At 40.2% G+C, this 26336-nt stretch overlaps 1 protein-coding gene and 1 long non-coding RNA gene across 10 annotated transcripts in view; both read right to left on the reverse strand.

Moving 5' to 3' along the window:
* The window catches only part of LOC132904992 (serine-rich adhesin for platelets), a 133008-nt gene that overhangs the window by 64487 nt on the left and 42185 nt on the right, over positions 1-26336 (reverse strand). For all 9 annotated transcript variants that reach the window (XM_060955890.1, XM_060955947.1, XM_060955882.1 and 6 more), the window contains 4 exons: positions 24151-24440; positions 20618-20864; positions 18818-20243; positions 17389-18583 (listed from right to left, as the gene is read on the reverse strand). In XM_060955890.1, coding sequence (XP_060811873.1) covers positions 17389-18583; positions 18818-20243; positions 20618-20864; positions 24151-24440 — 3158 coding nt within the window. The remainder of the gene's footprint in view (positions 1-17388; positions 18584-18817; positions 20244-20617; positions 20865-24150; positions 24441-26336) is intronic.
* Positions 970-3224, reverse strand: LOC132905300 (uncharacterized). Its single transcript, XR_009657773.1, has 3 exons — positions 3063-3224; positions 1479-2484; positions 970-1190 (listed from the first exon to the last, which is right to left on the reverse strand). It is a non-coding gene; the product is annotated as an uncharacterized LOC132905300 (long non-coding RNA).

The raw sequence follows: 26336 nt of genomic DNA on the forward strand, positions 1-26336 counted from the left end.
TTACAGAAAAATGTGTACATAAATTCGAGTACTGTTACTGGAATGCCGAATATGTTTGACATCACTAACGAACGAATAACTTTTCATATTCAGAAATTCGTACTATTATCTTTGATTTCTGTAAATAGACTTATGGTAAACTATGATTTAGCTACTCGAACCATTCGCAAATAAGAAATATCTCTTTCGGTACATATTACATACCCTACGACTTTACGAAGTTTGATGAGTTAAAAAAGAATGCGGCAGAACATGCTAGTGAACCTACACGTTTTATTTTATAGATAACCTGTATATTTCTTAGTCATGTCAACCATTGAAATATGCATTCCTCACTCGATAAGGAAAAAAAGAATGTACAAAAGGTTCTTAAGCTCTTACTTGTTGGTCTTGGCCCGAGCCATGTTGTCCCAGCTACGAACAGGGCTGTTCAGCTTGCTAAAGGACAATTCCCTCGATAAATAAGCAGAACAGTGCCAGCTGTGCCTCCAGAAGATACTTCCGCTCACCCTTTCACGATTCTTCAGCGACGACACCACACCTTTTTCACTCATTTCACTCGGCGTTGACGATAATTTACCTCGTCAAACACGATTCACACGTGCACACTTTGGCCGCATCGCATTATTTCGATAGTTAACGAGCAACATACGTTTCCGGAAAAAATATCGTTTTCTGCTGCGTCCGAGTTTGACAACAACCTCGTGCTCACATTTTGACGTTCATCGATCTATCGAAGTCGTTACACATATTCGCGAAACTACATACTCAGACACGTTCATGGAACTGGGTTTGTTTTTTCTTTTTTATCTGGCTTGGCGTATTATTGATCGGGGCCGTTATCAATCACGGGAAACTCGTGTTACGAACTCTACATTTTTATCACGCTTCACGGAATCACAGCTATTCGTTGTTATCGCGAATTTCAGCCAGCGTCGAGATGTTTTCACATTCGCTTCGCATCTGTATAGGAAACAGAGAGAAGAAAAGAAACAAAATTGGCGAACGTATCCAAAAAGGAAATGATTACGACAAAGTTCGGTGATCGAATCCGGAGTACAACGTACCATCTACGTACCAAAAGTTTTACCAAGTTTCTGGAATTTCTCTACGTGACCGGTTTCACGTACGGTCGACATTCAAGGTACAACCTCCGTGGCTCAACTGAACGTCTATCGCAAGCTGTACGTCTTCGTTCAATAAAACATGTCAGGTGAATTCTTAATATTTCACGAATCGTAAGATATGAGTTCAAACTTTAGAATTTTGCGCTATTATTTACTTACGCGTTAATTTGTAAATAAATGAAATATTAATTAGAAACACTTACAAATGAGAGGTTTAGTGGAAAAATAGTACAAGCGATATAATATTTTTAACTTTAAATGCAAATGCAACAGATTAAGTTAAACTTTAAGAGAGGAATCTATATGTTCTCCCACACTAAACATGTTAAACATATTATTCATTGTACTTACTCTTTTACTATTTTCAGAAAAGAGTGAACTCGTATCACTTTTCCACTAAGATCCTTGTATGTTTTGCAACTAAAAAGAAAAGATATTCGATCATTCTATTCTATAGATTTCGCAGAAATTCTTAGCGACTTTATCGAGGATACCTAGGTTTCCACGTCGCGACAGATTTTACATTTTTAACGCTTCTTCGAGGTTCAAGGCTCGCGCTCTTGTGACTTTTTTGATACACGGGAAAACCAGTATTTCCAGTGTTTCCCGATTGTTTTCATCAATTCTCGACTATTTTCTACGAAGTTAATGGGATTTCTCGTACTAAATTTCTGATGTCCGCGATATGATGGAACAGTCAGCGTGGAAAATCGAAGTCGACGTTAAACCAAAGAAGAGCGACCGAACCGCAAATCGATCGTAGACAGACAGCGTTCGCTTCCGATCGAAAATTGTTAAGCTTCCGGTTAATTCAACGGAATTTCAAATGATTCTCAGGATGATCGACAGACCACGGTACATCTCTGGTCGATATTCTCGAATCTTGGAATTCCGTGCGAAACGAGTTCCGCTCTTAATTAACAGAACAGTAATTCGAAATCGCTGACTAGAAACTCCAACTTGAAATTTTCCCGATAATTAAGCGTTTTAGTTATGAAATGATGACGTAGCAACCTGATTGCATAATGATACATATCAATATACACGATGAATTCTCAGAAATTTCTTGAAAGTTACAATAATTAGGGGAAAATTAATTCTGCTCGCATGAAAGAATTTCAGATGAAGAATCAGACACGAAGGGTATGTAAGTAATGTTCTTTCGTCGATTCTTTCTGTCTTTCTTTATGATCTGACTAACGTTCGACAAATTCTCAGGACTCAGTTAAGCGGAAGATGCGAAAGACGAGCCACGGATGTGTTCGATCCGAGGGCGAGGACGAAGGTGAACAGGTTTGCAACGAGAATCTCACGAGTGCAGGTCCACGCGAGACGACCTACTCCGCTACCGATGGACCTGCAAACATATTTTTGACCGTTCAAGGACGGTCGATCCTGAGAGTATCACCCTACGTGTGCGCGAAAACAATCCTCCTTTTTCGCGAAAACCAGTCGCGTTCGTGTTTGTTCCCTTGAATTTCCTTCGTTAGCGAATTCGTCGAGTTTGGCAAAGCAAACGAACGAATCAAACGAAAGGCAAAATTTCGCATTGTACAATCGGAATGAAATTAAGGATGATATAATTCAACGAATGATATACGGTTGTTAAAGATCCAAAAGTATAAATTTGATATAATATTCTGGCACGTTTATACAAACGACCTAGTAGATATCGATTGGTTCATTAATTATGTAATAACGCGCTACGAGACGGGGCATCAGATGATGCACTCTTACGACGAAAAAAGCAATGCGATAAAATAATAAAATGCTGTTCCAAAACACACGCGACCTGGTGAGGTGATAAATCAATACGCCACACGTACCGGTAACTATGTACTATGTACATTTACAATCATGGAAACTTCCTGGCCAAACAATACTTTAGTAACGTTCTGATCAAACGAGACGAAAAAATAAATACATGTTACTCACCGGTAAGAACGCAACGTTGCGTCGTCAAGATTCGATCACCATTGTTGATTCATGTTTAAAAAGAGCTTTTATCGCGTCCACCGTGAACCGGTACGACTCGATTCGTGCGCCGGTGGACGTTTACGGAAGAAGAAAAAGAAAAAAGATTAAATGGAAACCGTAACATACCGCATCAAGGATTTCTGATTTCTAGGGTGGCTGGTAAACAAAATGCGCGCGAAGGGATGCGCAGAGAGGCGAAGAGGAACACGTTGATATGAGCGATAAGCGAACGTAACAGAACACAACATGTAGACGAGACGACAGCGCGCGGTGTACTGGCATCTCGATCGCAGCGCCGCGCCAATACACCGGCGCGTTGCGATGCGCCGTGGCAACCACTTGGTTCGAGCCGGTTCTCTAACCCAATGTACCGGCGGCCACTTGTTTCCTGCATAGAAACACCATGCATATTCGAACTGCTGCGCGTGACCATCTCGATAAAATACAATATATGTGTTTTGTAGGTACGACTTTATATTCGATCCCTCGGCGAAAATAAAATTCCTTACAAATATATAAATATTTCCTTAAGCTTTTTATAGCGTAAAAATATTAATTGTTATATTTTTCGTTGATTAAATGCTTTTAAAACGTGAAAGCGAAAACAGTCGTGCGAATGAATTCTATTAACACGTTAATTGTAGAGCGTAAGTCGCGTGTTCGTTCAGTGTGACTGAAATTTCTTTTTTCTTCACACGTTGAATGTCGATGACGCCAACGTAGCGTCACCTCCCTCTGAGTAAGATCGGTACCAGACTACCGACACCGTCGTGAAATTACCTAAACTCAACGTGATAATGTATATTTCCTGATCATTTCCAACCATATTGGATCTCCTGTCAACGCAAAATTTCTAAAGTTTGTCGAAAATATAAAAGAATCGTTTTTACACCACACTGTTGCGTCGTTATGAGTGAATTAATTGTATATCAAACGCGTGAAATCGTTGTTTCAAACAAACGTCTTTGTCATGAAAGAAGAGTGAAATGAGAATAGAAATAAGATAAAAAAGATAAAAATTAATGAGAATAGAAATAAGTTAATAAAGATAAAAATATTGAGTCGCAACAGAGTTAAAAGTTGATAAGACCAGTTGAGTCGCAAGAGTACGGATTTATAAAATATAAGTCAGATGTTTTCCCGACACGCTGGAATTAAATATCTACGATATTTGAGTCACGAGACTCGATAACGTGGAGCTCCGACACGTGAGACGCGATACACGACGATTCACGACTCCTACGTACAAAAGTTCGATACCAATAACTCTGGATATGTAGGAAGCAAGCAAAAGTAACCTCGGGCTCGTAGGACTCGATATAATCGACTCATAAGTTCGAGAAATCAGGGATCGTAGAAAGTCCTGGAGAGTTTAAGACTCTGAAACAATAAAAGCTCTCGAGTAGTTTAAGCAACTCGGATAATCCCTATAAACAAACTTTGATGCATACGTGTGGAGAATGCCGAATCTACGATGTTGCGGAATCATTAAATCTACTGGAATTTAGGAGTTTTGAAATTACTGAAACATACGGCACCCATGAGCTTCTGGGATCCTCGAGAACATAAAAATTCGTAAAAGCTTAAAGGGTCATAGGGCCTTCCTATTTGGGTTAGGTTCTTGATTACTTTTACAACCTCAAAATCCTTAAGAATCCAGCGATCGTCGAGATTCTGGAACCTTGACTTTGAACCCAAGCGTCGACTTTGAGGTCTTGGTAACCTTGGTATCATGGAGTTTCTGAAACATGGACGATCCCGACATTATGGGAATTATAGGGCTATGGCAGTTCTGGCGTCAGAGGAACGTGACGCTTGTATCGATCTTGGTGTTATGGAAACTTCAGCGTATACGTTAATTCCCTGGACGCCATGGAGATCCTGGTATCTTCACAACCCTGACACCTGAAAGGATCTCGAAATCTCGCTAACTGTGGAGAGTCACAGAGATGTAAAAATTTCAGGAATCTTTGAATGTTGGCGATTCTGGCATTCTCGGGAAGATCGAATCTTGAAAAAAAGTTCACAACTAAATTCTTTGAAACTCGTGGTATCACGATATTTCTTTTATACACCGAAATTCTAAATTTTTAGATTTTTTAAACTATCCCTCGCTTTTGGAATATACTACCAACTCAAACGTGTTCAGAGTTGTATGGATATAACTTCGCTCGTTTGGAAGAGAAGCGTATTAAATCTCACAAGTTCCGGGTCGGTTGCGTTCTTTTTTTCCCACATCCACTGTTCTCGATATCGACTTTTGCGCGTTTGGGGTCGAATCCTTTGCATTTTACGTGCCCGAAAACCTTTGTATCAAGTCTCACGAGTTCCCGAATAATACAGAGCTCGGAACAGCCATTGTTAGTGTCGTATTCGCAAGCTTATAAATCCGATATTTTGACAAATAACAATTCCTATATTTGAAATTCGCTGCTGTACTACATTCGTGTCCTCGTACTTTCTACTATCACTTTAATCATAGTCATTCACGAAGACGCATGAGATATGTGAATAATGGAGTCAGAATCTCGAAAACCCGAAGAGATATCTTGTCGTTTTAGCCTGACGTTTTTTTCCATCATTTCCCACCGGTAAAAAAAGGAGTCTAGAAGCACACGATGTCATTTTTATCTGCCTTCCTGGAGACTTCATTTTATCCTCCCTGTTTTTACGAGACCGACAGTTCTCAGGAATCGCCTGTTTTTTTTTTCTTCATTTTCTTCCTGTTTATTTTCTTCTGGGCTGTGTTGAACTTTCTTTATCGTTCGCGAATTCAGCTACTTTTTGAGGATCTCGTTTCGTTGCGTCTTAATTCCTCCATTCAGATCATATCGCGAAGAACTTTCCAACTCGGCGCAGCTTGTGGTATTACTTTGATATCGATGATAACGATGACAGAGTTGTGAAACGCGAACGAACGATCTTCTTTACGAACGATCTTCTTTTCAAACGAGAAACTTTAAATATCCAGTTATATGAGGATAGTTGTACAAAACTAATATTAATTGGAAGCAGATTAATTAAACTTTGTCGCTTGACAAACTCGATATTTTATTAAATTGGGAAAAAAGTACACAGATATTCCTAATTGTACTTCAATGTTAAAAATAGACATATCTATATATTCTATAATCAGATACGAATATAATCTCTATAATTTACAATTTATTCAGGTATATAGATATTCTGTTTTGGATAAGTTCTCGATTATAAATAGCAGTATCTAAAAAACCTTCTAATTGCAGGCTCAAGAACTTAACGATTTCGATGAAGAAATCGCAGAAATATCGATAATAATTACGTGCCTGCGTTCGATTAGTAATGATTTGACTAATTTTTATCACGGCTCCTACCGATTAATCACGCCCGTGTTCGATAGATTCAATCAGGCTTATGAATCACGATTCGTAATGCTTACTATTACATATTACATAGTCGTTCCTTATCACGTACTATGTTCGAATTGTCAATTCCTCGTTTGAGGTCTGCTTCGCAACGCGCTGTTTTGTCTAACCTTCTATCTTTTAGGTAGAATAAAATCGATCAAATACAGAGGCGCGCGATCAATTTTGCAATCTTCTGCGCATATGTACCATTGGTCTAGTGTCTGGAGAAGAAAGATTTGTAAAGAATTCGTCGTGAAATCGATGCAATTTATTGAACTCGATCATCGAATTATCGATCGGTGATTAATCACGAAGGTTTCAATCAAGGAACCTCGCGTTAAAACACCGTGTCTTGTAGAAGCGGAGATTAGATCAGCGCATACTTTCTGCGTATCGTAATACAGCTAAAGCCAGGACTTAGCGTTCAAGTTGGTAGAACAAAGGCGCGTAACGATCATTACATTCGGTCGTTAATATCAAACGTCTGCACCAGGTATGCGTGTGTAGGCGCTACCGAATGCATCACGACTTGCAATTTGCATTCAAGACCGTTTCAAACTGATCCCTGTTTCGAGCCATATATATCATGTTAACGACATTTACGTCGGCTCGATATACCGTGCTTTCGAGCCACTCATTATTTACGCTTTAATCAATTGCTTGCTCGATTTTTCGTCCATACCGAGATATAAGCGTTTTTCCTGTTACCTCTGCCGTTAATTATGGAAAAATTATATTCTGTTATGCATCAAAGGTTGTGAACGATGGCAGTAAATAGCTTAGTATAATGATTCTCGTCTGAAACATTTTCGCTGGTCAAGTCAGCGTTCCTCTCAGAAAAGTTCAATCGGAATGCTCCGCTATTTTTCAATGGCCAATATACGTTTCCTCGTGATCGACTCCCAAAAGAGTCGATCCTTAAACTTTCCCAAACTCATCCACGAACGATGAAGGCGTTCGAGTGAATCGATGAATACCCTAAATCGTATTCACCAATCCCTTTTGTGTCCGACTCCACTCGAACTGATTCGCAAAACGTTCCGGTTCCATCTATTTTTCCGGGCTCGTTGATTTATGAAACACCAAAAGAATTCGTTTACGACAAACGGGACTCGTTTACCTTTAACTGCAACTGTGCTTTCCCCGTTCCATTTTTTACCCTTCTCCGTCGTAGTTTCTTATATAACGCGATATGCGCGTTAAAATAAGTGTTAAATAAATCCAGTCGTGCCCGTCGGTGAAGTTTAATTACTCGAGACCGTCCGCGTTCGAGCCGCTTCAAAATCCAATTCCATCTCCGTAGAATTCTAATTATCGTGCGTGTAATTTATTTTATGGGCCCGGCGTATAAATTTTACGCGCTCAGGCGCATCTGTTTGAAACTTGTCAAACGTTACGCCGCTCGACATTATACAGAAACTCTGTGAAATTTTCGCGGAGAAGATGAGAGTAAGTAGGAGAGAGAAAAAGCGATGAAATAGGAGGAGAGAGGGAGAGCGGGAGAGAAAGAGAGAGAGAGAGGAAGAGTAGAGAATCCAGCCCTTTCTCGTCTTCGACGCTATGTTACACGCGAGTGATCCGAATATCACGGCCGAGTGTGTTCTATTCGCCTAGTACCTCGTAATTTATGTTCACAATCAGACCAGCATCCATCGCGGAGTACATGCATCGGTGCAAACAGACCAAACGAACATGTACAAAGTGACACTGGCACCATCTCAGAAGTCACTACACCGATAATGCTTTGGGACAAATGCTATGCGACAACGCTTTGACTTTGATATTGATCAAGCTTGTCTATCGAATGACATCGCCACGAGGAACTAATTTATGAAAATAACCAACCGTAATGTTACAGTGATTGCGCTTTTTAAAGATTCTCCTAGTATAAATATAATTTACGTTTAACGATGCCATCTTTGGCGGTCAAGTGCTGAATACGACAGCGAATCACGAAGATATATAAGCAAATTATTGAGAAAATCGATGTTAGTGTTTCTTTGTTCCCTAACTCCGTGTGACCATGGATTCTGCGAGGTATGGACAATATTTTAGCACTACTAAAAAATTTTATGCGCGGCTGTAAAAGCATTTATTGGATTATTAAGCATTTTATAACTTCAGAATAAAGCATTATTCGATTGAATGACTTTCAATCGGATGACTTCGAATAACCTTCGAATAACTTCAATAACCTCAAACAATCCTCAAACGTCTTCAGTACTCTTTCAATAATCTCAATGATCGTATTTTTACGATAACCTCTCAACTGACATAATATTTTCTTTTCCATTGAACTTCGATCCGCTTTACCATCGAAGCGGTTCTGCTGCGTTTAAAATAAAAAACAATTGCCACGCATACTTTTATTTCTTTCCTTTACGCGTGCAAGAAGTCAATAAAGCAATATTACATATGAGTAATACGAGGAGTAACGTTAAAATGGCCATTGAACAATTCCAGAGGCTTGGAAGTGAATTATTTTCTTGCCGTAACGGATTCAACGAGATGCGTAATTACAACCGCGCATATTTTACGAGTTCGTACCGACATCCTCAGGAATTCCCGTTATTAATCCAGCTCATTATATGATACACTAACGTAGGAGTACTATATGACGTATTTATGGGACCCATAGAGACAACGTCGGGATTAAGCAGAATTAATTGCTCTTCCTGAAGTATAAATGCCCGAGTAATATATTTTATATAGATACCTGGCTATATAAAAAATAAAAGATACGTGGATGAATTTTGAACGTTTAAAGTTTGGTATTTTATAACATATTTTTACAAAGAATTAATGTTAAATATATGTTTATGTCTTTGTCCTTGTTGCATTCTGTATGGCGTATCATGGATTTATATACAATACTAAACACGAAACCAAGGATGTGACATATGCACCAACCATCAACGTTTTATCCGCGGACCTCGAAACTTTAAAGCCTCATAACGCCATGAAAAATGGGTACGGGAGACGCAAAATAAAAAGCGTCGCCAAGACGAGAGCGTCAACATAGCCATGCAAATAGCTTTATACGCGTCCTTATCGCAATACACTTGTACGTAACAACGGCTCTTGGTGCCGGACCAAGATGCACATGTAAATTTTATTCTGTCAACTTTGCACAAGAATGAAAATTACTCGCGTCTCCATAATGCCGTGTGAGAGCCAGCCTGCAACTTTGGAGAAGGATAAATTTTGCACGAGCCAAAAATCTTTACCTTGGCAAAAAGTAAAATATCTTGCAGTATTTTATATTTGATTTTAAGCATTGATCTTGAATAATGTTATTTAAATTTTATGAAGATCGAGCGTCGAAATTTGTTGTCATTCTAAGCAAATTATATTGCGATCGAATTATATTGCGATTAAATATTGTTAATCGATGAAATGATAAGAAAAAATATATGTTGGACGACATGTTGCAAGTATCGTCTTTAACAATATACGCGGCGGTATTTTAGCAGCTAGAGATGCAAGTTTCTGGAAGCAACACATGGAATAGGTGTTCCAAGTTTTGTTGGTTCTGTAAAGTTTCACGCGGACGACGCCGGCGCAGAAATGAATAATTAACGAAACAGAACGGAGCAACGTCTGAGTTAAAAGTTAGTCAACCGTGGTCTGTCGTTCCTGAGGTGAAGATCTCCGGCGCAGGGTCACTAATTACATCCAATTGTAACTCTATTTCTTTCTCCGGTTGTAGCGCTTAATTCAATAAGAAAGATCATGCGTTCCGCAAGAGGACCGACCTTTATTTTATAACGCACAATTCGCTTTTGAAATATTTATTTCTTGCTAGAATTTTAATCGACCGTTCTAATTTCTCATGCTCTTTGTTTAAAATCAATTGCAGAGCAAAGCAATTACCAACCAATACTCGCCATTGTAGGCAACCTAATAACGAATTCAGAACGAAAAATTGGACGGGGACAAATATTTTCACGCACAATAAACACTGTGTGAGAGTGCACGAGATCGAAAGTCAACCGCTCTCAAAGAAATAATTGATTAACTTTGAATTCAAATGCCAGTTATTGAGAAAGCAAAATCGTGCTAACGTTTCAAAGCGGTAACAAACGAAAGCATTGTGTTTCTTTGTTCATCGAATAATATGATCATTTCTCTGCAATAAAATTCTCCTCGTTGCTCGATACCAAGCAGAAAAGTTCTGTTTCAATAACCTGTAGTTCTTGGCGTCAATGATAACTTTATTCATGCATACATGCCGTTTGAGAAAAAGGCGAGTCGCGAAATATTCCACGTTGGCTTTGTAAGAATATAGAATACGTATGGTCACAGAAAAGTTTGATGTTTTCCAGTAATCTTGAGTTCAATTGATCCTCTGTAAAGAGGACGCTAGCTGTGGCGAATCTCGAATTATTTATTATTACTATTTTACTCTGTTATTTTTCTCTTTAATTCAAGAATGGTTCCCTTTCTTTATTTGATCGTTTGTTTATAAAATGCACCAAGGTAATGAAAATAAATTTGAAACCCTCCCACATTGATTCACAAACTAGTTTACCTCCAAATTTCGCAAATTATGTTGAATACGAATCGCATTAACTAATTATGGACACTATATGGTATAGAGGGCAAAATTTTTTATTTCTGGATGGTTGAAATTGCTAACATAAATTACATCCATTCACATAATAATTACCAACGGAAAGATCGCCGGTTAGCGAGCCGTTTTGGAAGTCACCTTACACCTCACTTGATTAGTTCAATTCGATTTTTTTCAAGTTTTTCAAACATCGGCATAACGATTTTTCCTTCGTTAAAATGACACGAAAAAACACGGATTCGAACGTTCTCGAAACAGGACCGAAACGCAAAGTCAGCCGGCCATCGTCTCTCGTAACGTTAGTCGATCTTCTGCATTGTCGGCAGCAAAAGCGTGTAATTTCATCGCCTCCTTCGTATCATTCGAGCTGAACGGGTGTAAGTTGCAGGTGCAACGTTCCACGCAAAGATAAAACTCTGTTACGTGAGCAATTCCGTACGGACGAACTTACGAACGGGATACGGACTAATTATATTATTGGCCGAACGATTCTTTCCGTGTCTGACGAAGTCTAGTGATACGTTCATGCAATCGTTTATTCTACTGCGTGTCACACGAAAGACCAGTGACAAATATATGTTATGCATCTCATTCTCGATATAATGAAATACAATCACATTTGTTGATCCGATTTGCGGTATTAAATGTGTTCAATTAAACCGGATAATTGAAATCAACGTGTAATTGCCGACGCGTGAAAATTACGGACCACAGAATTGTTCAATAACAGCACCATCTTCTAGAATAAATTTTTCTCTGTAGCTTTGACAATTACGTCGATGGATAGAGTTTGTTTGTTTAATTATTCGAAAACGTATGGCTTAATTGTACGAAACGATATATCGAACTTTGAGCGAGGGACTATTAATAAGCTTGCATATTTCTCGAACAGTTCACGATTCCGATAACGACGTTTCATAACATTTTATTAAATTATCGATAATTCAAGGCACAGTGGGAACAGCGAACCTTTTCAAGCTGTCAGATGAATAACCAGTGAACTTAATCAAATTCCTGGCCAATGGAGGTTGAAGAGTAATTTGCAATAGCTAACGTAAAGCCTCTGATATCGATCGTGCACTATCACGTGATACACACACGAATTATCATTTATTATTTAAATAACAGAGAGTATAAAATAATCGTCATGCATAATGGATGATTGTTTGCAATTTCGTTTGCAATACGGTAATTTAGCTGTTTAAGCTTTTCTATTGAAAATCTCTCTTATTTCAAGTTCTAATTACAGAGATTGTAATTAATGCATGCTATCACGAGAGAATCTGAAGGGTTTGTTCCATCCAATTTACCACAGACAAGAAACTAACTAATCCCAACTGCTGGTTACGTTCCCGCGACACGTCGTTTCGACTCGATTTTTACTTTCATATCACAGCTTTTTATTGCCTGATACCCTATTCTTAACCTGTACGCACGAGATACAAAGAGTTCGTTGAAATCGTACAACATCTACATTCAGTAATCGACTTTACTTCGGTGAAAACGATTTTTATTTTCTGATGGATGAAAATATCTATTGTTACATAGCAAATAATTACGTACCAATTTCATACGAGTATAATAAAATTGGAAACACTGAACGAAACGAAGATAAAAGCAATCTGTTATTCGTTCCCTTGCTTTTCGACGAGAGTAATTTGTGCTTGAATCGATACCGAGCAGCTTTTCAATTTATTGAAAATCATATGTCGTCGGAACGATGAAAAGTCGGTGCGGTATGACACGCGTCGCGATGAAATATACGAGGCCCGTCGGCGAGGAAACACAGGTAGCACTCCGGACAGGTGAGAGAACGGAATGCGAGGCCATCTGTTAGTTTCAGAATAAAGTAGCCGGCGCAGGTCGATCGTAACAGAACCTCCAGGTAGCGCTTACGGCGAAGAAATCACCACCAAGAGAAAGTACATTCGCATGGTGCAATCGATGCGCGTCCATTTAAACTTGACACTTGTCAGCGAGTCCCTCATTCTCCTGTGAAACCGGTTCGTCGGTCGTCAACCACGTAACCGATTACATGCTCGACAATACGACCAATTTTCAAGGAAAATCGTGTCGCGTTTATTTCAAAAGAATATCGCCTCTTTTAGTAGTAGCACTTAGCTTCATCATGTTTGGAGAAAATTAAAGTTTGCATAACAGACGCTGCGAAATTGGTTACGCAGCAGTTCTACCAATCGAAAAGGTTTTACTTTATGATATTCCAATTAAAGTATCTTTTAAATTAACGTCTCATTTGACGTAACTAGGTTAATAATCTTTTTTAGAGAAATAATCATTGTATAATCTTATCGCCTCCACCTAGACAAATTTTTGTTCACTCAAAATGTTTGCAGTAATAAATTAAAATTGAACACTTGCATGTTAAGTTAGGCTACTTATAGCCTCAGATAATGTCTCAGATAATTATTATACTACATAATAATTACACAGGATACACAATTTTCAGATTTCTAGTAACGAAGTTATAAGTCTAGTAACCTGTGCTTCCATTTGAAATGTGCAAGAGTTCATCAAGGATCACTAAAATTACGAAACGAAAATATCTTAGCGATTGATAGAGGAACGATCAATTACCGTGTCGTGGTTAAAACGATTAATTACTTTGTCGATTCGATCAAGAATTTGTCAAATGAATAGTAATTCCTGTAGTCGTTCGAAATTCAAGAGCCTCGTTGGTTTCTATGAATTTCCGATAGATTTGAGAACCAAATTGCCACCTGTCGCGTAAATTCCGATCCTTTGGAGATTAATATCATTTACATGGGCATACATATATAGCCGCTATAATGTTACGTATCAAATCTGAAGTCAAGCTCTGTAATAGCGATATCTGTCAAATGTTCGATGACACGTTTATTGTATTCTATCAATAACCAAGCGAAAAAAGAACAGAATGGAAATTCATATTTCACTCATACGTAAGTTGCCAATGGAAATTCGTACGAGAACCGGAAAACTATACAAAAAGTATTCAAAAAGGAAGATTTTGAATTAACCTTAACGTTAACCCAAATCTTGATGAATTTTTGTTAATACAATCTTGTTCTATCTGTAACCGTTTCCAGGCCTTAAAAGATTGAACTTTGGAGGGTGATAACTCGAATTAGCGTAGCTAAAAAAATATACGTATCTAGTATCATTGGCTATTTTTCAAGTCTATAAAGTTCATCCATATCGGAGTCGAATCGTCTGCGACCTTTTCTTGTTGGAATAGCCTCGTCTGGTATAGAACAGAATGAAAATTCATATTTCACTCATACGTAAGTTGCCAATGGAAATTCGTACGAGAACCGGAAATCTATACAAAAAGTATTCAAAAAGGAAGATTTTGAATTAACCTTAACGTTAACCCAAATCTTGATGAATTTTTGTTAATACAATCTTGTTCTATCTGTAACCGTTTCCAGGCCTTAAAAGATTGAACTTTGGAGGGTGATAACTCGAATTAGCGTAGCTAAAAAAATATACGTATCTAGTATCATTGGCTATTTTTCAAGTCTATAAAGTTCATCCATATCGGAGTCGAATCGTCTGCGACCTTTTCTTGTTGGAATAGCCTCGTCTGGTATTTACGGAATGGCATTTCCAAAGATTAATAACTCAAACCTTCTACGGTCGCCGCAGATGTACTGGAAATACGAAATTAAATAACACGAAGTTAATCAATACGCGGTTCGTCCTTCGATACTCGCGAACATAGTTACTCAACTCTTTTTTGTGTGTTTTTTTTTTTATTACGAATAGGTGTCATCTTTCGAAAACGAACTCGAAAAAAAGAACAAACGAGCGGACTCTGTTTCGAAAACACGCGAATGGTTTAATAAAGAAAAAAGAATAGTCTATTCACGGGATCGTGGAAACTGGAGATACAAAAGAGAGTGGTGATCGTACGAAATGAATATAACAAAATATCGTTATATAAAATCCCGATAATGTAAAGGAGAAAAAGAAAATACGTATACCTATCCGAAAACTACATTTGTTATATTTTTTCACAAGCGCCTTGAAATTCGCTGAAGGGATTTGAAAATGCGTATCGAAAGGAATCCGAACATATCGATATTTATATGTATTTTAAATAGGATCGATCTTGAATCGCATTCATAACTCGCGGAATTATCCTTCGCCTTCTTTTTCATATCGCCTTTCCTCAGAATATCGCGGTACGATTCTTTACAAGTTTGCCTATGCATTTGTTCGTGACATCCAACGCGAGATACGTGAATACACAGGAGGGTGAAACGCTCTGGGAACTTGTACGACTTAAAAGAATATATAGAGAGAGTACGGGAACGTACAAGGAACGAAACTTTGCGGAAGCTCCCTCTCATCGGATTAACTGTTTGGCCAGAAACTGTGAAGAAACTTGCCCCGCAATGTCCCATTTTAAATTCGAAAAACACGCGAACCGCATTCAGAGAATACATTGTTCGGAAATTCGCTTCAATCCGCGTTCCTCCGCGTTATCCGACTGTATTCTATTCGCTAATTTCCAGATAAATTTTTCTACGTAACAAGTTGACCGACTTTTCGTTCTCCATACACGTTCATTTATTTCGCTGGCTTTTTTCCTCTATGTGTATTTCGTTTTTCTCGCCGTATTGATTTTCGCTGTCCGATCAATTTTCATACGCACAATCAAATTTGGTTAACTGTTCAAATACTCTTTAAGAAGTTTCGTTAAACTTCGTTTTTATTCCCTACAAATAAGCTAGGGCCTCGTTTAGAGCGAATTAACGTATTTGTTAACATTTGGTCCCGCGTTTCTGGCCGCGTTCGGTATGAACCAGAGTCACGCACGACTAGTGCTATAATGTTTCTTTGTGCGTTGGTTCGGATGCACTCGCGGACTCTGCGTGGGCTAATGCGTGGGTGATCTTAAGCGGGATCGGGCCCAGTTGAACGAACGTGCGGTTACGTCGCATTACACTTGGCGCGTTTGTACGGTCGTTGCTTGAGGGCTTCTCTCGAGTTCTCTCTGTGTGCCATAAAGCGGAGAAGCATTTAGGCGAGAGCACGCGACAAATGTCACACCTTTGTCGAACTATAAATCGTTCCATAGATCGGTATACGATCGTCTGAATGGCACTCGTGTCAGTTTGAACGACGTTTTAGTGCTACGATATTTTTAACGACGAATAGGCGCGCCATAAACTTGGTAGCCATTTTTAATTTTGCATGAAAAGGAACCGCGTTCGCGACGAATGGAAAAGTTACGGATTAAGTTTATTGCCGCTGTAAATTACAAATGTAATTACGTGCTATGGATATGACCCCGATCTCGTTAAATTATGTCAGTCCACCGATATCGTTATATTGTTATGCGGATATACATCGGCGCATCAATATTCTTGCGTCGTTGCATCGATATTCTAATATCGTTATATTGCAGTGCGGCTATTCTTATATGTGGTTAAACATTTTATGATCCCGATTGTAATTTTTAATTTCGCTCGGAGATATGTGTCCTCGATAAACGAACAAATTTATGGTTGAAGCTTACGATAAATGTTCTGGATAATCGAATCATCTTACTTTGTTCATTTATCGCTCTTATGGCAAACGTGTATAATTTGGTCAGACAGGTTGATCAAGATATTAATGACACTAAGAAATTGACAAACACGCGTGGATTTACCTGGAGAATAGACTATCTATCAGGGAAGGAACATCTGCCACAAGTGATGTGTATGCAACTGTACTGATAATAACTTTAGGTCACTATCACTTGGAGGTAGCTAGTACAACTAGGGACGAAGTAATCGAACTTCTCGAAAATTTGATTGCATTAACTAACGTTGATAGCGCGTGTACCAACGTTGAACGAATTACAACGACTGTATCGTAAAAGTTACGAAAAATATGTACATGCTTGCGTAGTCTTCGATAAAAAGAGGAACATATTTACTCTGTACGTATACGCGGGTCAAGTGCAATTCTTTTCATTAAATCTTGTTTTCCAACACGGTCACAAAATAGATAGCTTATCGATCGACCGGCGGGATGTATAGGAAACGAGATTATGAACGGAATGGAATAATTTTTAAAACTTGTACAACTACCGAGAGATTCATTCGAAGCACACGTAATGCAGTACCAGATAGCATTTAAACGAAAGCCAATTAAAAGAGCGGTTGAACTTCTAAACGATCGAGAAATGCGGTAGAGTAAACTGAATGTTAAGTCGGTACTTTTGTCTATTTCCCGCGTTCCAACATGCATGATTCTCATTGTATCGAAAATATATATTACATTTCTACGTAGGAATCTTTAATCATACTTGGAGCATCATTGAATAACTTACCCATTATGCGCCAGAAAGGACTTTGGCAAGGAAAGAGACCGCTGATGAGGATCCAAGGAGACGTCCCCTGGCAGAGAATCCTCCCCTCTCGTTGGTGCACTTCCAGGCCTGGACAGCATTCCATCTTTCGGCGGTTCTATTAGGGTCTTCAGAGAACCAATCACCGCATCTTCCATTGGAGTAGACGCCCCGGAACTTTTTGCGTTCCTCGGACTTTTCGTCACCGTTCGATCGGATGTGGTGACCCAAATGTCACTACTAGAAGACGACGATGTAGTCGACGAGGACGCGACTTGACCACTCGGCGATCTATTCATGATACTCTTCCCCTGAACCGGTGACACTTTTCTATCTTTACTTTCACAACCTTCGAAGCTGCCAGTGAATTCAGGTTTCTGATAGTATCGATGATATTCCCTCTTTTCTACGCTCGACCCATTCCCATTGGATCCTTCGAGAGGCGACCATCGATTCGACTGCTTCAACACGCTTTTCGGTTGCCTTTCTTGATATTTTGACGCGTTGCTGTTGTTCTGTTCCCGGTTAGCTCGATTCTTTCGAGAAGTTTCGCGATCACGGAACTCCCGATCGTCCATTCGCTCTAACGATGCTGGGGATGAGCTGGCGCTTCCTCTGTTCGCGTGGTTCCCCGTGTCCGTGGGGAGTCTTTGATGAGCCGGGTAGCTCTGGGATAGCTTCATAAATACCGGTGCCTGATTAGGGGAGTACAGAGTATCTCTCTGTGAGCAATGTGGCCAGAAATCGCATGTACTGCTGTTGCAGCGTAGTTTCGTGTCGGGACTGATGCAAAAGTCGTGGTTCGAAGACGAGGGATTTGCATTCGGGGTCGTTGCCCCTCTCTGAAGCGTCTTCGGCCGTCTGGATTGTTGTTGCTGTTGTTGTTGTTGTTGCTGTTGTTGCTGTTGCGATTGCTGCGGCTGCTGTGACTGCTGTTGCATACACATGCCGCTTGATTTCGAAGATTGTTGTTGCTTAGACGAGATAAAATAAACGTCGTAAGTGTTGGGATTGTTCCTTTGTCTTTGTTCTTGGCTGTCTTCACGGCGCTCGAAGCGACACGAGAGAATACTCCTAGCCACTGCGCGACTCCTCGTACCGTAAAGGAACTCGGTTACTGCCTCAGTCTCGCGAAGAAGTTCCTCGTTTAACGCGTTCTCGGTTGACTGCGCTTTTCCTAGGAAACATGCACAAATATACTACAGTATACTATAGTAATAAATAGACAAAGTACAAGAGTGTAAAGGAGGTTCGAACACTCGAATACCTATAAGATATTCGAACAATGAAATTGCGACAAAGATACGATGTTCGACTCGTATATGAAATTCACAAAAAAAAAAAAAAAAAAAAAAAAAAAAGAAAAGGAAAACTGCTGCAACGAATGAAACTAGTCAACGAATATACGCACTATTTTGGAGAGCATGACGTTTTCTTTCGTTGCCACGATCGGTGGAAATTTTCATGGCGACTCTGTGGCTCTCGTTAGATTCTCTGGAATGCTCCCTACTCGGTGCGGCGGTGCTGGGGGACCTCTTCTCGGGTAATTGAAGACTTCTGGATCTTCTTACCCGCGACTGATGGGAATCTGGGGACGCTTGCGTCGTTCTGGCACTCTGATGTTGTCTAGAAGCGTTGCTACGCCTGAAAGGATTGGGTGTCGGAGATCGGCCTTGTCTCTCCGCGCTGCTTGACGACGACGAGGAGGAGGAAGGCGAATTGAACGATAACTTGCCGGATTCCGAGGATCCGGGTGATCTTCTTAATCCTTGTTGACTTCTGTGATGACGGCTCTGTCTATTCGGTGAAATCCTTTCCCCATTAGCGCGAATAGACTCTGTAGATGAATTCAGCGCTATTATCGAAGAAGAAACGAGGCTTAGATTCAAAGAGGAGCTAGGATTGTCGTCCTCGTCGTCGCCGTCGTCGTATCCCTCCACCGAAGAATCCGTGTTCTCGGCCAATCTGGGCATCGTCGATCTCGTTACGCAACTATCCAGACTTCTGAAACCTACTGACGACGAAGATGAGCTCGAGGACTCTAAGTAACGTTGGACGAACTGCGACCTTCTCGAAGAGGACTGATCTTCCAATGATTTAGCTTGCGCCATTCGATATTGTTGTTGCTGTTGTTGTTGTTGACTGTTACTGTTTTGCCTTCTAGGTCTGGACGGTGTGTTCGATGTCTTCCGGGAAGATGGTGGCAAGGAACTCCAATTCACTTGATGCGGAGGCGAAGGCGGAGGACTGATGATGTCACTGTCCACTATAGCATTAGATCGTGGTAGGAATGGCGGCTTGCCATAATTGTTACGCCCGGAAGAATGCTTCGAGGAGGTCTTTTTGCCGATCACATCTTGAAAGGCAGGTGGAGGTGAGATTATCGGCGTAACCGACGGCGGGGAATAAGATTCGGGAATGCTGTGAGGAGATGTGCAGGTGCTGCTCGCTACAGATTCAAAGTCTTGACCATGTAGAGCTAGATAGTCCGGTCTCTGGGTATCCAATCGTAGAAATTCTTCAGGACATTTCCCTGGTTCGCTGTTGCAATGATAGTCAGCCAATTTTACTGCGGCTCGTCTCGGCAACGGCAGAGTACCTGTGGTTGCCGTTACCAAGCTACTCTCATAGTTTATCCGTCGATTCTCGTCCAGAGACCTTTGTTGCACTTGCACCCAACCCGATCGACCTAAATAGACACCGTCCACCTCCCTGTCGCACCATCGCACCGGTGACAATTCCCTGCTGCAATCTCCGCTGATGAAAAGTTCGCCCGAGGTGCCGCTGTTACCCGACAGGAACGAATTCGAGGATTCTCGTCGACGAGAACCCGTCACCTGTCCGTAAATTCATCGATAGAAACAGATGTCTTCCAGACATTTTGACAGCGCGTCCAAACTTTTTCAACGTTCTCTAACAGAATATCAAACTCTTTCCTCTCTCTTTTCTTTAAAGTCTATCTTTCAAAGGGTCATAACGATTACTGGGATCGAAGTTCTCGATCGTTAGGAAACGAGCGCGTATAACGGAAACTACAATATTTCAAAATTTAAATAAAAGGAACAAGAAAGATTGTAAAAGTTTCGAGCACGGAATTTTACGGTTTGGAAAGCGATAGTTCGTGATACTATATCGAGTTACGAATTGCACGATATTCCGAAAGAAATACGGTACGATAAAACGATTTTTATTTTTCAAACGTTTTACTCGCCTGTCCGTGGCTGTCCTGTCGATGCTGCTTCAGGCTGGAAGTCGACGATGCCGATGCCGTTGTGTCGTGGCGCTTCAAGGATGGTATCGAAGTACCACGCGTGTACGAGCCCCGTGCATTTCCACTTGATTTTCCTTTGCTGCCAGTTTGACTTTTATTGCTACTGACGCTATATGATGAGCCTTGAGATCCAACTTCCCAAGGATCGGATGTGTTGCGTAAATGCAGGATCGACACGGTTTGGCCTCTGTAAATGAAATATTAAATCAAACTTTTCATACTGATAATAAACATATTATCTGATCGTGTTTTTTCTGATTGTACATATATATGAAAGAAGCATGCATTCTTCGAGCACTCAATTCGAAAAATTGATAGAAAGCGTACAACGAATGAGATACATTTATTATTCACGAATATTTGAAGTTGACTCTCCAGAAAACTACCCTTATAGATAGGCCCAAATACATACGTATAATACATATATATGTATATTTAAGGTTTGTATTGGCGGAACTCGATTTGAGGAGGTTGTTGCACCGTTACAACGTGGCTTCGGTGCATTTGCTCCCTTCCTCGAACCCGGATACAATCTGCTCGTATAAATATTCATCGAGACTACGCGGCTGGCGATATAGATATCGCGAGATAGAAGAGGAGCAAATAAAAATGTCACAAGGGGAAAGAACGAAAGGAAACGGGGCCGTTGCATCCATCTTGCTTCGAAATGTCTACAAAGGCGGGATTCTTTCCTACCGCCACCGATACCGAAAGCACTACGATACCGTCGCGAAATGTATATGGCAAAAGCTGGTAACGTACGAGCCGCGGTAAAACGGATTCGTCGGCGTTTCGCGTCCCAACGAGAATAATCCTACTCGTCGCGTTTCACGAGACACGAAAACGCTTCCAGTTTAACTGTGATTAAATGTACAAGAGTTTCTTTCTGTTTTCTTTACGCGTTGCGTGCCGGTACGCGTATAGCCTGCTAACATAGCGATAAAACGTGATAAGAGAGTAAAAGTAACTCGATTTAAAATAGAGTAATGGAAATTCGAATTCCCAACCAGATTAACAAGAACACTTTCGCGTATACAAGAATATCAATTTCTAGGGTCGAACAATGTTTCGATGTTACGCGAACAACCGGTGCCACGTTTTAAACGTTTCGTAAAACGCGAGTGGACAGAATGTAAATTTCGTTGCGTCCAAGTATACATATGTAGGTCGTTGGAATAAAATTTTCAAAACGAAATCCGTTATTTCTCTGGCCGGCAAGTTAATTTCAGAATGTCAATGTGACGGTACCCGGTGCTTCGATAATTCACAAATGTTCCTACCATTTATCATTAATGAATCTCGGTAAATGTAGTCAGCAGTGCGAGGAAAGACGACAACGACGACATGAATAATCCTCCGCCATAATGATTCATGAAAGAAGAAGCAACTAGAGAAATGGAATCGTCGGTAAGCTTCGAGCCGCAACATAAATGGTTAAAGCGCAAGAATAAATGACATTCTGATCTTCCGAATGACTCGATTCATTTTTTAGATTGAACGACGTAGAATTGGTCGCGTACGAATTTACTACTGAAATTTTAAATGTATAATTCAACGTAAAACGTTTCGATGATGACTGATATCCATCGATTTTTCCGAAAATATAATCGATATAGTTAATATGCTGCGCGATTTTTAATCCTAAAATAAGTTATCGTAGTTCTGAATATATATGTAACTACTTTATTCTCGTTAACAGCTATGCGACTATTTGTAGCGAGATGCAGATAGACGAATTTATATTACATGGGCTAAGTATGACGTTATTTCTGAATGACCTTATCAGAAGATATATGTGAATGTCCTGGATTAATTATATTTACCTCATAACTGACATCATCTGCAGGGTCTTTCCCTGGTTTTCACACTTGGATTAAGACTACTCTCGCGTGATAAATTAATATACCAAATATAATTATGTCGTCGAGGATCGATGCAGCTTCATCTCGCGATCACATTAACATTTACATCGATCGGCGAGATATTGATAAAACTTTCACACATCTCATGAATCAAACTTCACTGGTACTAAAATCACAGCACAGATTTAATATTTCAAAATGACGATTACTTTCCTCGAAAGAAAACGAAATCGTAAAACGGAGAGTGATATTTAACGCGAGAAAACTTCAAGAAACAAACGCACGTTTCGAGAAAGTAAACAAGCTTGCTTTTCCGCGATCCCATTAAACTCCGTAAAAATGATCCGAGACAACTAATTAACCGTATAGGGCTTTGCAAAGAGCTCTAGGATCGCTCCCTCTGTCATTCAACCCGTTGAATTTTGTATTCCCGTGTGTAAACAAGTTGAACTCCGCGGGGTAGTTCCGAGGACAGAGCGAGCTGTGTAGGAAGCGGTTGCCTCGTTTCATTGAGCTTCATGAAACTTACATCGCGCGTAACCACCGAGTCAAAGACTACAAGAAGTAAACAGAAGAAAGGAAAGAGAGAAAGAGAGAGAAAGAGGGAGAGAGAGAGAGAGAGAGAGAAACAGAGAAAAAGAGAGAGAAAGAGAGACTAAACGTAAACTCCAACCATGATCGAATTAATTTTCTTTTTATCAAATCGACGTATCGACGATGCTTATCGCCTCGGTATTAATCTCTTGACGAAACGACCTCTCTCACGTTATTCGCCAAAACTAATGTCGTTAATTATATTATCCCCTTCTGCTACTATTCGCCTAGCCCGACGTGTCCTTTTTTGGTCTGGCCATGTCACACCGACGAATAAAGCACTCGACGAACGGGACAATGAACTCCCTGGCCCACGTAAAAAATTAACACGTTCTGCGTCGTGTGGTTCTTTCAGTGACCCATGGTATTACTGAAGAAATTATTATAGTGCCGGTCATGATATTCATCAGACTCGATTATCAATCGAGATTATCGGGAATTCTCTTGAACTTGCATTTTTCGGATATTCTTTCATTGAACGTAGCGTGACGTATTAATCTAGAGATTAACTGATTCACCTTATCTCCTCTTTCTTATAAAAAGATAAGAACCCTCTAATAATAAGCCAGAGCGATTATTTGTCCGATAATTTGTATGTGACAAGCACTATTTCGAATAAAACTATCAACACGTATAAAGTTGACAAGAATCAACGACAATCATAAGCAACATCAGCCGTGCAATCACGTATTACGATACATATACCAATACGCAACGTTGAAAAAGTGAAAGTGAAATGTAAAATAATTGGAAATCGGGAATCACGAATAACGATCGTTAAAATCGAGTTACATTCCTCTCTCATCTGCCCACCCCTTCCATGAACGAAAAAAGAAGAAATAGGAAAGACTGATGGAAATATTCTTCTTACATCGAAGGAGCACCATACACACGATATATGTAGATGAGGAGAACAGAGGTAACGAGAGATAGATGAAGGCAAAAGGAAAAGAATAAAATGAAGCGAAGAATATATGAATGGAGAGAAAAGAAGCACAGAGAGAACACACGCGTTACCTGTCGCCGCGGGAGCCAGTGGCCGTGTTCGAGATGTCGGTAGAATTCGCGGCTGAACTGACTCTACGAGGCGGCAAGGCTGGAGCAGGGGCCTGACTCGAGGACGAGGTCGAAACGGGCCCTATGACGCCTACGTTGCCCCCACGTACTCCGTCCTCGACCGAATGTTGCCTGGAGGATTGCGAGCTCTGCAACAGCCAACGACGTCCGGCGCTCCTCGTCACCACCGTGGATCCGCTCGACCCTGTTGCTTGATGGGACACCGTCCCTCCGCTGTCCAGTGACGTACTCTGCGATCAGAAATTCAAATCAGCGAGGTTCGTTCGATCGTTGTCTCAGTACGAACTCGGGAGGGGGTTACTTTCAATTTTCCAGTAGTTTCGTAGATATGGCAATGGGATATTATAAGAAAGTGTGATTACGGAGATAAGAATTAAACGTTCACTTGAGCATTTCAGGCGAAGAAGAGATGGAATATTCCGTCGCAAAGTTTCAGTCGTAGAGTTTTGGGACTGTTCTTTGGCATTTTGTGAGATGTTTGGTAAGACTAGGTTGATATTTGGAAGATTGAAAGATAAATATAATACATAATTTGAATTGTAGACCTTGGATACTTTCTATCCCTACGACTCGTATTCTGATGAGTTTAAAGACGTATGGGTATACTTAAGAGTAAGCAGCGTTCAATAGTATTCTCTATTTCAGTATTTCATATTTCATGGACGTAGGGCACATTTAGCACAAGACAAGGGATGTTCCCTTAATGCGGCCACTTGGATGCGGTTAGAATAAATAGGAACGTATTTGACTTCTTTTCTTTAGCTTTTGCAATTATTCCTTCGACGGGGAAGCTAATCGATTCAGTATAGGCCGTCGCTCGGAGGTTTCTCATTGGTCTCGTCTATTCACTGTCTCCTTTTTATCTCTTTTTTTCAATTCGTTTTGTCCGTATCTTTCGATGAACGACAAGCTATAGTATTCCCGGTCGATAGAGAATTCACATTTTTCGACAGGGGAATTGGGGATTCGATAATCGCTTCGAGGAAATCGCCATAGAATTTCTTAAGATTTCGTGGAATATCGAGAGGAGAAGGTTTATCGTCCATCTTTATGCAGCTTCGTTAATCGCATTCGTGCCTTCCTCACATTATTCAAATTCCATCCACCGAACATGGCTAGTTTCGTGACTGGTGCTTTTAACAAGAAGAACGTTAATTTTTTATCAAAATAGGACTATACATAATACTTCTCCTTTTACAACTAATTCATTTATTTCATATGATATACTTGTTATACGTTTCGTAACTTCACAATAACTCTTTATCTAATTCCATAATTATCACGTTTTTATCTACTTAAAAAGAACAAAAGTTAAACGTTATTACTCCGCTTTATTATACGCATTTTACAAAGAACATTTTGCCCATTTTACTACCTCTGTTACATCTAAATGTTACAACTTAACCTTTTGTTCCCAGTGACATCCACGAATCTTGATAAATAGAAGGATCATGAAACCATTTACCACAAAAAAGGCTTCTGAGTAAATAGAAGGATCATAAAACAATTTTATAAGCTTTACCATAAAATAAAATTCGTGTCAGTACGATTCCTTTTATTCGGCTGAATTTCTAACATTAAAAGGAAAAATGGTGAATATCTTTGGACGCGGTCGATATGTCGGCTTGAAAGTCATACGCATGTTTGTCGAGATTGCATAAAGGAATTCTGGAAGTCGTAGTGACGAGCGGCGGCGCGTCGCAACACGAGATGAACTGTAGTTTATAAACTCACGGTTACGCGCAACATAGGTTGCCGCTGTTTCTACTTCCAAATACGGACGAGGTGCGAGAGACTGGCTACGCAACTCCTTCGATGAAAGTATTTTTATTTTCGTTGTGTGTTACGCCGAAGAAACCCGTCTTCGCTTGGCGATCCACCGAGAATCGAGAGGGAACGAAGCGAACCGGTGAACCTATCGCTTGGAAACGCTGTGTCGATCAGATTCTCGCCAATTAATCGTGGCTCATCCTTTCCCTATTTCATCGCTACCGATCGGAATTGGTGCCGTTGATAAGAAATACGAGGAAATCGACGTCACCGCGGTGTATTTTATCGCGTGCACGCGTTGGATTTCTTTCGGCAATTTCGGTTGTTTACCTAATGTGGAAAATTGAAACGACCGC

This window comes from Bombus pascuorum, chromosome 1, assembly GCF_905332965.1.
Source record: "Bombus pascuorum chromosome 1, iyBomPasc1.1, whole genome shotgun sequence".
Taxonomy (NCBI): Eukaryota; Metazoa; Arthropoda; class Insecta; order Hymenoptera; family Apidae; genus Bombus; species Bombus pascuorum.